Below are 16904 nucleotides of genomic sequence, written 5' to 3'. Positions count from 1 at the left end.
TTAGAGGTCAGTAGGTGGCGCCATCAGTTTACAAATGATGTTTCATTAGAACAGTTGTTCAAAACAAAGGAAAACAGTGCAGAGACCACCATCTAGTGGACTCTGACAATAACGACACTGCTTCATGAAGCTTCATCAACACATCACTACTCACCAGTAACTAGCAAATACACTTATACACAAGTTCCTTTCACTTGAATTGCCTTTCGAAGAATATACTTTTTGTGTATAAAGTTTCCTGAAAAGTGGCCGTAATAAGCGTCAAATGTTACAGTATTTATGTCGATCATCCTCCTGGTCGAGAAAATAGTGCAGAGACCGCCATCTAGTGGACTCTTACTCTTAGCCACAAGCTAAGTTAGCTAAGTGTCTATAAATAGTGAAAATCCTTCAGCATATAATACAGTTAAAAAAAACAAATATCGAAATCAAATTTATTTAGTTATGGGTTGGTATGTTTAATTGTAGGGCAGGCACGAAAAAATATTTAATCTTATTTTCATAGACAAGTAGTTTAATATCAAGGAGCCTTATCTTATTCAAGGACAACTAATGTGTTGATTTAAGTTAAGTAGATCTTAAAACCTCTATTGTACTCATCAGTAGGTGTTTGTTTGTACTAAACTCTTTTCTGGAGATTGAATCTTGTTTACCATAACCACACCCACTCTGCTGTCACCGCAATCCAGGAAGTTTCCACCTCCAAGAGACTTGTCGTATAAACAAAGCGGGGTGTGATTACATTTGGCCGGAGGAGGAGTGAAGCTAATATTACGTCATAATGGACTCTGCTCTCGTAACCTCTTGTTCTCCGAGATTTCAGACAGGGGAGAATTTCATAAAGTAATAAAGTTGAAAACGTGGTCATGATGAGGGACTTCATGGTAGATTGTCATGGAAGGCACGGAGGAACATGGACGTGATATTCTCATGAGCTATACGTGTGTGTAAGAGGAGAGTCACTTCAATTATGTTTTCCACCTCCTGACATGTCACTTCCTGCCGTCTGCTGCGAAAACACAATTTCCTGCGATGACGAGCTCGGGGGAAGGTTATCTCAAGCACCTCGCCTCTGCATATGCTTCCTCCTTCTTTGTTTTTGAAAGTGAACCTCGGCTGTTTTCCACGGTGACTTTGAAGGCGGCCGACAGACGAGGTCCGCCTCTGATCTTTCTCCCCAAAGACTGTGGGCTCTCTGCAGACGCCATTCTGGCTCAGGTCGTACAGTGGTAATGGCATTACGGCGGCGCTTTGATGTGAGCACCGGAACAGCCGCTCCGCAAAAATACAAAATTATCAGATTGATTGAATTTGCATTGAACTTGAGGAGCCTTGCTGTCGGTTTCATCAGCACATCTCATTTAGCAAACATTGGCACAGACTGCCATCCACTGTCCTTTCTTCTGGACGACGTGATGAGATCACATTAATATTCATTATAGGCCGATTTTTCGGGTCATTGCCTCTCGATTTTCTCCATTGTCGTGACCTTTGTGATATTGACACTCGTGATTGGAGCCTCGCATTCTAAATTGTCTGTTATTTTACAGCTATATAAGTTCACTGTGTTTTGACATTGTTGTGATAGAATGGAAGCTGTTTTATTGAATATTTTTACCATGTTTTTCTATGACCCTAAATGAGCTCCTTGGCAGAGTTATGTGTTTTCGCTAGTGATGATCTGATGAAGCTTCATGAAGCAGTTTCTTGTTGTTTAGAGGTCAGTAGGTGGCGCCATCAGTTTAAAAATGATGTTTCAGTAGAACAGTTGTTCAAAACAAAGGAAAATAGTGCAGAGACCGCCATCTAGTGGACTCTGAAAATAATGACACTGCATCATGAAGCTTCATCAGACCATCACAAGTTGTCGCCCTACGTTATGTTTATTTATTTATTCCTTTTTTCTACCAGTATAAAGGCATCGTCTTAAAAATATATATATAAAAAGATACAGTACAAAAAATATTCAATAAAAAGTTTCAGTATTTTTATGTATGTATTTATAAATGTATGTATACAGTGCACGTTGATTTCCTTTTAAAAATAATTTTAGGATTTTTATTATTATTATTATAAGTTATTTATCATCATAGACTCAGTCGCTGAAATTGTTTGTGTGAGTTTTCTGGGAAAAATAAATAAATATAATTTCAAATCACCAGCAGAGGACAGGAATTGTAGGACATTTGGGACATACGCACCAAAAAATCTTGGATGTGATTTTTCTTTTAAAGTGATGTTGCCGTTATTGACCGATTTTAATTTTTAACAGATCTGGGTCCCTTCAGTGTGAAGCCCCGAGGAGCCGTGTCAGTGCGGGAGGGACAAGGTGTCGTTCTCATGTGCTCACCTCCGCCACACTCCCCAGGTGAGTCAAATTTCCACCCTTTCCGTCACCTTCAAAGAGACTTCTGCAGGCTTCAGTTAGCATTTTAGCAAGATGGACACACAACTTTGATGTTCTGAAAAAAAGAACATCAGTTACCTGAAAATGATTTATGCAAGTTGAAATAGAAACTTAAACTGTATTTGTGACTCACTGACCCACTGGTTTCATGTGGACTGTCTTTAAATACACACGGTTTAATAAAATAAATGAATGGTTTAAATGCAGCACAAGCTAACTCAAGAAAATGTTGAGGGTGAAATAAACACATTGATCAATGTTCTGATCTATGTCGTTCTTGAGGCTTTTTTCTATAATATAACAATTTTAAATTAAAAAGATTAATCTGGAAACTGAAATCTGTTTTCCTTAGTGACTCAACCTCAATCTGTGGTTAAGCCCCCAAGCAAGAGTCCAGATCACAAACGTATTTATACAGATAAACTGCTTAAGTAAATCCACTCCCTTTTTGCTGTTAAATACTAAATATTTTAAGATAAGGATATATAGAATGCAACATTAAAGGTGCGATGTTTGATTTTTGTTTTTAGCCAGCCTGCTGTCCGGGTCATGAACACCCAGTAATATTAAATAGATCCATCTGATGTCTAATAAAACATTGCTAGCTGCTCATAACAGTTTATTTATTATAGAATAAGAATTAGAATTAGAACACACCAATGTCGAAAATACAACGCGTTATCTTTTTGTGGTGGTGTGATGGTTTAAAATAAAAAATTTAAAAAAATAATAAAATAAATAAAATGAGATGAATGATATATAACAACAAAAAAAGCAACATAACCAAAGTGGCCATATAAATAATGAATAAATGACATACAATAAATTGAAATTAAATTGAATATATTACATTACATTACATTGAAACAACTTAGACCAGATTATATACAATTTAATAAAATGTAATTGAACAATATTCATGATCTAAGCAGTTGAGTCAAATGAAAAATGTTTAAAAAATATGAATATACCTTTATATTAAAGAATACTTTTCACTTCGTCTTACTTCAGTTTGCGAGACACTTCTTTCATTGTATTTAATTTTTCTTTTGAAATTGTATTTCAACAACAACAGAGAAAACACACTTATAATGGATTTTCTTTTCTGATTCTGATTGTTTACCACTTCTTAAAAAATAACACATTAACTTCACTGATTTAAAGACTCTCTGTTGTCATACAAGATCCCAATAATAGTTGAAAAGATTAGTATGCATGTAATGACATGTCGGAGAGAAACAGTAAAGAAGGTAAAAAACAGTCGAGTTTCCAGTAATATTTCTTTTGCCAGCATCAACAGCCTTGGAAATAATAACGCTGACGCGGATCATTAAAAGTAGCTCTTTGTTTTGATGTATTTACGACATTACTTCCTTCATGCTCTTGCTTTTTTTTTTCCCCCCTTCCATTCCTCCGTCGACTCATCCATCCGTGGCGCTCCAACCAGAGGCGATAAGAGCCTGAACACATATTCCGGAGGATCAAATTTGCTGGGTCATTAGAAATGAGAAGAAAATGCTACACAGTCAATTATCCTGCACGCGCGGCGACGGCGGCATCGCTCCCCGACAGCCCCGACCCGGGGACTCCAACCTTCTATGAATCATCCTCCGCATTTCTGCGGGCATCAGCGCCGGAGCACCCGCGGAAATCGCTGCCCGACTTTTTAAAAAGTCGACTTTTAATCCTGAATATTTTATGTTCGTCGAATGCGGCTCGGACGGAACGGAATCGCTTTCCTCGTCGAGGTTTCTCTCCGACATCTCGAATAAGATAGAAGAGCAAGAAGGGCCATGTCGATAGTTGTCGCTGACGAGAGCGGCTAACGGCGTCTGAGCTTTTGTGTGGAAATTCTTGGCATTGATCGACTAAGTGGATTGTTGAGAGGAAGCCGTGTTCTCGATGGAATCTTGTTTTCTCTGAGTTTCTGCTTCAGCGCGACCGTGTTTATCGTGAATGGCCGACAACATCAACTCACTGGGTTTTCATGATGTTTCCGTGGAGTTGAGGAAGCGAGCGACAATTTAGCAAGAAGGTCCCACAGCGTTATTTAGCTTTAACCTGTTTTTTGTGTAGATACCACGATTATATCCTACGATGGCTTTTTTTTTTTTAATGTATAGTTATGCAGCAAACCTCAAGAGCTCCTGGAGTCAGTACATTTCTACACTTTGAATAAGAAAATATAATCTAACCTTGGAATGTGTCATTTGTCCAGCACGGCATCAAACCTCGTCCAACTCTCAGGCACTTTCTTGGGTTCTCACATCCAGCATAAACACTTTATACCTGCCTGAATAAAAATCGCAGCAGCTATGAATTGACATGTGTGGTGGACGAAAAATAATCAGTTATTGAACTGCAGTTGCTTTATAGATTGTTAAAGAATTGATGTTGCTGTTATAGTCTTATTACGATAAACGTGTAGTCATGCTTGCTGCGGCTCACGATGAGCTGGAAGGAATGATCCCAGTTAGAGTTTTGTTTCTCAAGAACAGTTTTTTGCTGGCTGCGTCCAGCAACAAATGAACAAACTGTTTGTATTCAAGTGAGTCATGTTCTGAGCTTTCGAATATAAAGGCAGCACGAAGCTGAGAACATCAGTGGTTTGGAACAAGCCAGGAGAAGCAGCTCCACTCATTGCTGGCGGTAAAAACTGGATTCTGACTCTGTTTGTTATTCTAACACTTGTCTCGGTTCTCATTCCAATTGTCCAGGAGAAAATCCCCGACATAGATCCAACTTAAAATCTTCAACACATATTTATCATTATTATAATTATTATTATTATATTTATGTTAATTTTCTTTCATGTTTATGTTGGATCTAATACTGTTGCAAAACAGGTGCTTCAACAATGCCAGACATGTTCCCGAAGAGTGAAAGGGCTGTCAATCACTGTCAAGAGTATATTTCACTACACTTTATCCCAGTACCGGTGCCATGATGGTACTGAGCAAGTTCTCCCTTGTATGAAATTTCGGCAAAAGAAAGGTTACAAGAGCAGAGTCTATGATAATGTTTTTTTTGTTTGTTTTTTGTTTTTTGTTTTTTTAGAATCAGTAATAATTACATTGCTCCTACTTCTGCCAGCTGTAATCAGGCCCCCACTTTGTTTATACAACGAGTCCCTTGGAGGTGGAGACTTCAGGAATTGATGATGCACAGTGACAAACCTTGATAACCAATCACAGCAGAGTGGGTGTGGTTATGGTAAACAAGATTTCATCTAAAAAAGTATTTTCAGTGGGCGGGGCTTAAGATCATTTCCTAATGTAAGTATTTCAAGTAATATAGTATTTTGTACAAACACATACTGATGATACAATAGAGGTTCAACATCTATTTAATACACACTTTCATCAACACACTAGTGGAAGTCTCGGGTGAAGTCAGTCGTAAGTAAAAGTTTCATATTTTGAGGCAAACTTTTATTTTGAAACCAGAACAGGTGGTGAAGGGAGTGGAACCACCGGGGGGGGGGGGGGGGGGAGTGTCAGCGCTGACATTGCCACTTGAAGGTCGGACCACCTTGTTACCATTCTGTTGAAATACATATTATTACGTGAAATGAAATCGTCTCGTTGGAAGTTTTTGTCCTGTGTTTACAAGGTGTCCAGTCTCTCTCATTGTCCTGGCAGCTCTATTGTGTCTCCTTACATGCTATCATAATGTGCGTGTGCAAATATAAACAAGTGTTTACGCTCTTAGGAGGCTGATAAACAAGTTCAGACGGGAGGGTTCAAGTCGCCGGCGCGATGTTTGTTAAACCCGGCCCAGCTTGTCACGGAGAGCGCTTCACCAGGAGTCTCTTCATGACACGATAATGAGTCGCTGTCGGTTCGTTCATGTTGACTCATGTTTACTAATCTCGCGGCCTAGACGTCCAGGTAGCAGCTTATTTTCCCTCCGACTGTGAAATGAAACCTGCAGACTTGGCCGGCGCCTCGTCGGAGCGTAAATTCACGCCGAGGTCTGAACCGCTACCAACTGCACGACAACAATGCTGTTGAGATGATTTTGGTTTCAGTGAAAGGTCGATTATTTTTCCTTTATAGCGGAGGAATTAAAAGTTGAAAGGGTTTTATTTGAAGCCCGAAGTGTGACGGTGTTAATGCAGTTATGTCCAGGTGCCCTGGATTTAATTTGATTTTACAGCTGCGGAATTGTAAAATAAAGTGCTGGGACAAGATTTTTGTCTTGTAAGATTTTTTAATATCTGCAGTTACTCAACAAAAATGTTGATTTTTTTTTAACTAGTTGTATGAGTTTATATAACATAATAACTAAACAATAGTGGTGATCTGATGAAGCTTCATGAAGCTTGTTGTTTAGAGGTCAGTAGGTGGCGCCATCAGTTTAAAAATCTTCGTTTAAAACAAAGGAAAATAGTGCAGGGACCGCCATCTAGTGGACTCTGAAAAATAATGACACTGCTTCATGAAGCTTCAACAAACCATCACTACTTAAAAACACTCCTGAATTGAACCTTAACGAATATTTAGTATATTATATTATCATTTTTTTTTTTTTTTTTATAGACCTTTATTATTCCCACATTTGTGTCAATGTAAGTAAGTAATTAAGTAATATTTATTTATATAGTGCTTTTCGAGACCAGGGTCACAAACAATTAAACAAACAAAACAATACTCAAAAAAGTACATACTTTAAAGATCAAGATAATACTGAGTAAGTTCTTCTGTTATTCAACATCCAAAGGACACAAGGGCGACTCCAATTTCTGACTCAATTACTTTTATTTTCCTCTTGTCAGTTGATTGGTCAGGTCAGTAAATGAGGTTCTAAACACAAAGACCGACACAAAAGTTATAATTAAACATTTTAATTTAACATTGGTCTGGTCTGTGTTTAGATCTCGACGAGGTGGAGATAGTGGACAACTATAAGTACCTCGGTGTGTGGATGGACAGTAAACTGGACTGGTCCTGCAACACAGACCATGTATATAAGAAAGTTCAGAGTAGACAGTACTTTCTGAGGAGGCTTCGATCATTTAACATCTACAAGAAGCTCCTCTGCATGTTCCACCAGTCTGTGGTGGCCAGTGTCCTGTTCTATGCTGTGGTGTGTTGGGGTGGAAATGTGTCCAAGAGGAGTGTCAACAGGTTCGACAGGTTGATCAGAAAGGCTGGTTCTGTGGTTGGAATGAAGCTGGACTCACTGGTGACAGTTGCTGAGAGGAGATCACTGGACAAACTACTGTCCATCATGGATGATGACAGTCATCCTCTGAACACTGTCATCAGTGAGCAGAGAAGCAGAATGAGTGCACGAATGCTCCTACCCAGATGCAACACTAATAGACTCAGGGACTCATTCATCCCTCGGGCTATTAAATTGTACAATTCTGAGTTCGGGGGCAGGAGTGGAGTGAGAGTATCTGGATGTTTTGTTCTATGTTAGTCTTTGTATCCTTTGTCTTTGTTGTTTTTCTTTGACCTATGTTCTTTGTCTTTATCTTTAGACTTAGATTGTGTCATCTTGTTCTTCCTCTTTATGTTCTTCTTCTTATTTTATTTTTTATGTATTATTTTTTATGAAAAATTGCTGGCTATTGGTAAAAAACAACGACCTCCTGAGGGATCAATAAAGTTTTACCATACCTTACTTTACCTTAGATGGATCCACCATGATGACCCCAGTTATCGTTCGGCAAAGTTTGAACTGTCCGGATAGAAAAAACATCCAAAAAGGGTTAAAAGACAAAGTGAGAAGGTTCATGTTGTTCGACTTTAATCGCCCGATGACTTCTCTGTCCTCCAGAGATCGTCTACAGCTGGGTCTTCAACGAGTTCCCCTCGTTCGTGGCGGAGGACAGTCGGCGCTTCATCTCCCAGGAGACGGGGAACCTCTACATCTCCAAGGCGCAGCCGTCCGACGTGGGCAGCTACATCTGCCTGGTCAAGAACACGGCGACCAACGCCCGCGTGCTGAGCCCACCCACGCCGCTCACGCTGAAGACCGACGGTGAGAAGCCCAATGATCTCCGTCGTCACGTGTCGAGGCTGATTTAACGCGGAGGCCCGCGAGTGAACGACAGGGCCACACGAGACGCTTTATATACCAGCGACAAATCAATGTCATCTTTATCGCTGGGACTAAAAAGTTTATGTTTTGTCGCATATCCTGCACTTCCTGCTGAGTTTTCTACATGTTTACAGTCGACTCTTCATCAGACGAGTCCAACACCTGCTGTCTGACATTATAGGATGAATTTGAAACAGCCTTGGGTAGTTTTTAACTGTTTCTGAAACAGTAATGAAAAAAAGGAACTTTGTTTATAATGCTAAAGCTTATTAAATGTCTACAAATTAAAATCCTAAATTCACCAGTGCGAGAAAAAAATATTGGAAAAGTTGACTCCTTTTCTACAGCTTTCATTGAATTCCCACAAATGTTTTTTTTTTTTACTGTTTTTGGGAGATTCAAGATTCAATTTTGGCATGTTGAATTAGAATAGGAGATTTTTAATTCATCTTAATTTAACGATGAATCACAAAAAAGAAACAATTTAGTGATCAATTATCGAAGAAACTTTGTTCATATTGCGACATGTACTTACAACCTGGCATGCTATTGGCTAAGAGTTGTGTATCCTGGGTGCTGATTGGCTCATGGAGCGCTGCATATCATTGTGTCAGACTCTTTCACTTTACTTGTGAAAGTTTGACCAAATTTTTTGTAGTACACATCATCATCATCGTCATTATCTCCATCTCCATCTCCATCATTACATCACTATCCTAGTTTTGTTGGGCGAGAGACAGGGGACACCCTGGACAGGATGCCAGTCTGTCACAGGACACACAAAGACACACAGCCACTCACACACACACACTCATACCTATGGACAATTTCCTCAAATTTCCAATAGACCTCGGTTTATGGACTGTGGGAGGAAACCGGAGTGCCCGGAGTAAAACCCCGCAACACGGGGAGAACATACAAACTCCACACAGAGAGGTCACAACGTGCCTCCCGACCTGGAAGCGAACCTCCGACCTTCTTGCTGTGAGGCGATCGCTTAAAGTGATGGTTCACCCTAAATTCAAACTTCACTAATTTTCTTCTCACTCTCATGTCGACTAAGGTTTGTGAATATTTTTTTTACAGTAATCCGTTACTTTTTATAGTTGGAGACAAAAATGTTTGTTCATTTTAATGTAGCGACTGGAGCTCAGTTACGTTCGTCTTCATCTTCGTCCAAAAAAGACACTTAAAAACATCCAAATACCTCCATACTGCTCATCTGTAACGTCCATCTTGTATTGAAGACTCGATAAAGGAATATTTTTGAAAAAAAAGCCTATATTTTAAGTTTGTTTGTTGCAGAAGCTCCCAGTTTTTCAGCTCCAGCGACAAGTTTATCCCGATTTAATCACATTGCAAGTGTCAGTGCGCAAGATTAACACTGGGGTCCTCCGCTAAAAATTGAGCCCAGAACATTGACTCGTATAAGTTTTCAGAACCTCTTGTCGCGGCTTCAATATGAGATGGATGTTACAGACGAGCAACATGGAGGTATTTAGATGTTTTTAAGTGTCTTTTAGGGTGAAGATGAAGACAACTGAGCTCCAGTTGCTACACTAAAATAAACAAACATTTTTGTCTATAACTCTAAAAAGGATCGAATGACTATGAAAATAATCCCAACCCTTAGTCGACATGAGGGTGAGTAGAAAATGAGTGAAGTTTGGGTGAACCATCACTTTAAAAAGATTTGATTTGATAGAAAAGTCTGAATAGAATTCATCTTGCTCACAATGTTTTAAGCACATCTACCCCACCTTTAAAAACTCTAATCAAAAGCAGCCTCTTGATCTACACTGGATAATGTCGGCTTCGTAGCCGGATTAGACGGAGCTTGATTTAACCCTCACAGGTTTGACACCTGACGTGAAAAACTCCCACTAATGAGGCGTCTTTGTTTCCCTTCAAAAGCTCATCAGCTTCGGCAAACGTTCGTCTCTGTCGTTTCAAACGCCGCGTCTCATCTGAGAAGTTCTCTCTGCTCTCTGTGCTCGATGTGAGGATATGAAGATCGTGCTGTGGTGAAAACTAGTCGACGGGGAAATCATTTTTCCAGCATAAAATTAACTGAAACAATGTTCCCCGCTGTGAGCTCCTCGTAAACGTATCTCACGAGTGCACCTCCTTCTCCACCTCCTTCTCCGCCGAACACACACGGACATGTCCGTCACTGTCGTCAGGGCTTCACACTGAAGCCACGGGAGATCTGATCCAGAATGCTGCCACAGAGAGGACATGGAAACTGACTTCAGAGTTCAAGTGATACGAGTCTGTTGAGCAAGTGACGGCTGCGGCAAAAGAACGATAATCTGAAGCCTTTTTTTTATCTTCATGCTGCAAGTCTCATGTTCTGCAACCCATTCTAAAAGTGAATTCAGAAGAAACGTGGATGTATATTGTTTTTGAAATGAGGGAATTAAAGAATAAAATGTCCACTGACAGAAAGAGAATACAATTATTTGATTAAAATACTGAACTTTGGAACAAGTGTTAAAAAATTTGAATATATCCATCCGTGTAAAGGTTAACTTATCATACAAAATAAAACTATTTCAAAACAAACAAATCATAGAAATTACTCTGAAGGAAAGAAGACCTTCAAATGATATGACCCCCGAAGAACCTAATAATAATATTAATTATATCTTTTCAGAGAGTCTTTAAGGAAATAAAATGTAACACATTAATAGTCACAACCAACATTTCATGTGAGTATGAGAAGATTTTTGTGACTAAACAAAATATGAATGATTTGTTTTAGGTATTTGAAGAAAAAAAAGAAAGGGAGATGGACAAACTCTGTTAAAAATAACTCTTAAAATGTATTATTGTAATGTAATTATGTAGGAAGAATAATATAAGAAGTAAAATAATCCAAAGATTTGATAGGAATGAAAATAAAAATAAAAATAAAATAAATTAATCATTAAATAAAGGAATGCGGTTTAAAAAAAGAACATTAAAATTATAGAGTGAAAAAAAAAGTCATGCATCAGCGCCACCTCCTGAAGAAAAGTTCTGGATGATGAGGATTATGAGATATTTCATCATAGTCCTATTTTTAGCTCCGAGTTGATCCAACTTAAGCATTGGCAGCAGTCTGTGGAACAAGTTCTGCTGGATCGTGTTCAGCTCATGAGCAGATCTGCAGTTGTACTTCCTGTTGCCAAAGAGCGACTTGGCTTTACCCACAGATCTGATAATGCACAGCAGCAGGTTTAGTCCTTCAACGACCCAGAACTGGTTTGCTGGATCCACACCATCAGACAAACCTCGCTGTGTATCGGCTTAAGTGATTGGACGACAGAGGCCTTGATGTCTGGACGCCGAGTCATCACAATTAGTTTCAGATTAGTGATTCATGAAGCAGTGTCATTGTTCTCAGAGTCCACTAGATGGCGGTCTCTGCACTATTTTCCTTTGTTTTGAACAACTGTTCTAATGAAACATCATTTTTAAACTGATGGCGCCACCTACTGACCTCTAAACAACATGATTCATGAAGCATGATTCATGAAGCATCATTTGAACTCTTGAGTTCCACCGTGAGGAGGACTCGGGACAGACCCAGGAGATGAAAGCGTCATGAATGCGGACCTCTTTACCCCAACCAAACTTTATTTCTTCATGATTACGTCAATAATATTGTTCAAAACTCAACCATGGCGACGTCAAGAGAGCAAAAACACAAGAAAGGAAGTATTCAGCTGATGACAAAGGTCGTGACCCCTGACTGGACGCGATGGACGGCTCTAAGCGCAGCTGCATCGCAACCCAAATGGATCTCCGAGTGACCACGTGTGATGTGTGATATCGGTGTCGCACAGCCGCTCGGCCTCCATCGGATCAGAACATTTCGGGATGATTGTGTCGCCGAGGCACATTTCCCCATCCTGATTGATTCCAAATCCGTCTCCCGGGACCGCCGACGTTCGTATCGACGACGAGCCGAGCCAGCGCCGCTGTCACAAGACGTTTGCCTCCGATGTGACAGCAACATCAATGGAATCGCCGCGTTGACTGCGGGCCGTCATCTTCTCATGCCGTCGTCATAGCGACGGCCCTGGCGTCCGCGCACATCAATGTTTACATCCGTCGATTTTATTCGACTCTAGATGTGCAGCAGACAAATGTGTCCTCTCCATCATTACGCGTGTAATTTGGGATGATGGATCGTATGTTCCGGAGGTGTCAGATTGTTGCCCCTGCAGTGCTAAAAGTAGCACCGGCGCTAAATGACAAATGTGTTTTTACGCTGTTTATGTCACATCACTAAGTCATGGTGATCTGGGACGACATGGAAACACAAATGATTATTTGGCTTGTTTCAACAGAAGTGATGGCGAACCTGAAGTTTGGAATTACCAAGTCTTTTTATTCCAACAATTCTTATGTTGGTTATGGTTTGGCTGTGGCGCACAAGTGTCTTGTTCTATGTGTGTTTTGGTTTTCAGGTGTCTTGTCTTGCGTGTGTCTTTGTTTAGGGGTTGCTAGCATGCAAGTGTCTTGGTCTACAAGTGTCCTAGTCCTGGGGTCATGGTTTATGAGTGTCTTGGTCTGTAGGTTTTTATAGTCTACAGGTATATTGGTCTATGAGTGTCTTGGTCTATGGGTGTCTTAGTCTAAAAGTTCCTTTTTCTATGGGTGTCTTAGTGTATTGGTATCGTAATACACAAGTATCTTGGTTTACAAGTGTCATGGACTATGAAGGTCTTTCTTTATGCATGTCTTCGTTAACATTTGTCTTGTTTCAGAAGAGTCTTAGTCGGTTGGAGTCATGATTTATCAGTGTCTTGGTCTATAGGTATCTTGGTCTAAAAGTATATTGGCCTAGGCATTTGTCTTGGCCTATGGGTTTCCTAGTCTTGGGCGACAGGTGTCCTTGTATATGGATCTTTTGGTGTAGGAGGGTCATTGTGTATGAATGTCTTGGTTCATTTCTTCTGTTCTGTTTTTGCCCTGCATGCAAGTGTCTTGGTCCACAAGTGTCTTAGTCAATTGTAGTCATGATTTATGAGTGTCTTGCTCTATGGGTGTCTTGGTCTAAAAGCTTATTTGTCTATGGGTGTCTTAATGCATTTGTGTCCTAATATATGAGTGTCTTGGCATACAGGTATATTGGTCTATGGATATTTTTGTGTACAAGTGTAAATCTTGGTTTACGTGTGCCTTGGTCTACAAAAATCTTTGAATTACTAGTCTTTAGGAGTCTTGGTTTGCAGGTTTCTTGGTTGTATGTTTTGGCTTTGGGTGTCTTGGTCTACGGGTGTCTTGGTCTACAAGTTTGATGGTCTATGGGTGTTTGGTGTACCCGTGTCTTGGTCTATGGAAGTCTTGGAATACGGATGTCCTAGTCTTTGGGTTTCTTGGTCTAAAGGTATTTTGTTTGATAGGTTGGTCTACTGGTCAATAGGTTTTTCAGTCTACAGGACAAAACCTGAGCTTCCAACTTCGTATAAGCAATGTCAACCGATGACAAAACTATAGCTGCTAACATTTCTGGTAACATCAGGAAAAACTTGCTACCAAAATAAAAAATGCTTCCACTACAACCACGAATACAACAGAATCAACAAAACGTAAAACAATACACTTCAGAACCATCACTTACAATCTTCTGCAGACAATCTTGACTGCATAAGACTACGATGAAGACAACGCTAATACAGTTGCTAAATCCACAGCCGCAACTATCACAAACTATAACTCTAACAAATGTTTTCAAACTACAAAGTGTTGTTATGTGTTGAATCACTTTATCTCACCATGTGCTAGCGCTCGTTTACCGCGCGCTAATGTACATCGGACCACAAATCTACAACTTTAGCTCGTGCTCACAGCAGTGCAGGGCCCGGTTGGTGTGACCGTGATGGACGATGTGCGGCTACTTAACACCCTCCTCTGGATGAAGCGATAGATCATGTCCGAGCTAAAACTCGTCCTCCATATGTTCGTCCTCTCCCGGCTCAGCTTGAAACTGCAGCGTCCCGGCGTGTCTCGGAGCGTTCTTAGAAAGAACTTGTTTAGTATGCTGCGACATGCTCGGTCGGAGCAACACAAACCCTCCAATTGTTGTTTTTAATTACGGCGTTTTCAACGGCGCGTGACTCTGTCTCCACTGGAGACAAGTTTTCCTCCGATAAACGAGTCACGTGGACGATGTTTACTGAGTTAGGACTGTTTGTGTGTTGCTGTATAAACACCAGCTATGAAGGACAATGTGTGTTTTCTTCGCTAAAGCAGGATCAAGGGCGTGAACACAAAGTGTTTGCCTGGCCGTCCGTAACATTATGACCAGTGAAGAGTAGTTCAGTGAAGTACCAGTGTGTGTTACGGGTCGCAGTTTGAGCAGTAATAATAAGTAATAATGGAGAACAACGGCTCAATTGAACTCCACCACAGAGTGGGTGTAAATCTGAGTGTTCTTCATCTTCATTCACTCGTAGTCTTGACTGACTGATAACAGTAATTACTGTCTAAATGAAGGCTGCTATGAATTGAAGCAAATGTGAATAAACATTCAGTCGACGGAGACTTGCCCACGGGTGAGGACTTCAGGAGGAGGAGCTCTTCAGACGTACACTTCCCACGAGTGGTGATTGTTTCGAGCTTCACCTTCCCTGTACTTTAAGAGAGAAAGGTTTCCGAGTGTTTATTGTGGTTAGTTTCATCTTCTTTTTGGTGAATAAATTCCGCAGAAAAACTTTTGCTATTTAAGTTCCTTCACAGAACAGTGTGAAGTTTCACTGGTCATAATGTTATGGATATTCTCTCTTTCCCATTAAGTGCTGCAAAAGGCTCCTTTTAATTAAAAATGTTTTTTTATTCTTATAATAATTATAATGATGGTAAAAATCTGCAGCTGCAGAGATGAGTTCACTCAGAGGGAGTGAGATGCAGAGAGATACACTCACTGTGTATTGGCTACAATCTTGAAACGATACAGGCGCAAAGATAAGATATATATTTTGATACTGTAAGAACAAGAATATATATTTATTATTGATGGTTTTGCAGGATTTACAGACACTTGCTGAAGTCGTAACGTATTTCATTTGTTTTGAAACCAACATATGTCAAAACAACAGCTTTTAAAGCTGCTGGAGTCGACTGTATCCTCTAGTCCTCAGTCATCGGCGGAAACTCGCTGGATTACGTTGTTCGTTTAGCTGAGAAGGACATACCGACTGTGGACAGAAGTTTAATTGTCACAGAAGAATAAACAAACATGTGAATATTTGCGTGTTAATTGACATTAAAACAAATGAATCGTTTATTTTACTCAATGTTTATTGAGGTATAAAACGAAGAAGGGCTTCGATAAAAATGTTATACGTTTTTAAAGCTAAAATGAAGTAAAACATGTTTATAAATTGAATATAAATGTCAGTGAATGGGGATTCAAATATTGCAATATTTAAAGTCTATCTAATCTAATCTAAATTGAGTTTGTTTTAACACATTCATGTTGGAAAAATGCGCACATCTTTAATCACACACAAATTGTGAATTAATACAAAACAGAACGTGTGTATTTAACAGGACAAACAACACAAAAAAACAAGCGCACGCATACACAGAAAATAAAAAAAATGTCTTCACAAACTAACATTGTAAAACATCTGCAAAAACAATAACACAAACACACAAGCGCACACACATATTTTGTTTGTACATATTAATACCCATATAATAGTTACGAAATAAAATTCATGTCAGTTTGATTCATGTTTTTTAATTAGTTTTTTCCAACTATAAACAGAAACGAATAAACTGTTATTATAAAGTGATGCAGATGAAACGAAGCTAAGGAGATAAAAAAGTGAAATTAAAACCAGTCTTCTGTACATTTCATGTTCATTTCAACCCTTCATTTTCCAGGCATCATGGGCGAGTACGAGCCGAAGATCGAGGTGCACTTCCAGACATCCGTCCTGGTGGCTAAAGGACTCACTGTGCGCCTGGAGTGCTTCGCTCTGGGAAAGTAAGTAAACAACACGCTCGGCTATTATGGCTTTTTTGTTATAAGACCATATTCATCATTCGGAACAACCTCTGCGCAGAGGCCCTGAGATTACCCCCCTGTGCTTTGTTCTTCCGTCTATTATTCCATTACCTGAATGGGAAGCAGGCGAATCTTGTCTCCGGGCCGGATGTTAAGTGAGCGTACGCCAGCGACGGTGCTAGTAGACGGCATGTTGTGAGGAGGCAGAGGTTGTGGGGGGGGTGGGGGGGGCATCAGAGGGAATTCAGCCCCGGGGATCCATGCTTGCACATAATTGAGAGCCCTAATGTATCTGCGTTTTCCTCCGAGCTTTCAGGGGAACGTCGCGAGATCCAAGGTTATTTCTATAAAAAATGAAAAAAATTGTAATAGTTTGCCTGCCAGGAGGGAAAATATTCCGCCGAGAGTCCGCAGCACTTAGCGGCTGCTAAACATAGA

At 40.0% G+C, this 16904-nt stretch overlaps 1 protein-coding gene across 2 annotated transcripts in view; it reads left to right on the top strand.

The window, feature by feature from the left end:
• cntn5 (contactin 5) overlaps positions 1-16904 on the top strand; it is a 184086-nt gene that overhangs the window by 97621 nt on the left and 69561 nt on the right. For both annotated transcript variants that reach the window (XM_087795066.1, XM_087795065.1), the window contains exons 6-8: positions 2273-2368; positions 8195-8398; positions 16343-16445. In XM_087795066.1, coding sequence (XP_087651192.1) covers positions 2273-2368; positions 8195-8398; positions 16343-16445 — 403 coding nt within the window. The remainder of the gene's footprint in view (positions 1-2272; positions 2369-8194; positions 8399-16342; positions 16446-16904) is intronic.

This window comes from Callionymus lyra, chromosome 7, assembly GCF_982586985.1.
Source record: "Callionymus lyra chromosome 7, fCalLyr1.hap1.1, whole genome shotgun sequence".
NCBI lineage: Eukaryota > Metazoa > Chordata > Actinopteri > Syngnathiformes > Callionymidae > Callionymus > Callionymus lyra.
This window is presented reverse-complemented; position numbering and strand designations above follow the sequence as displayed.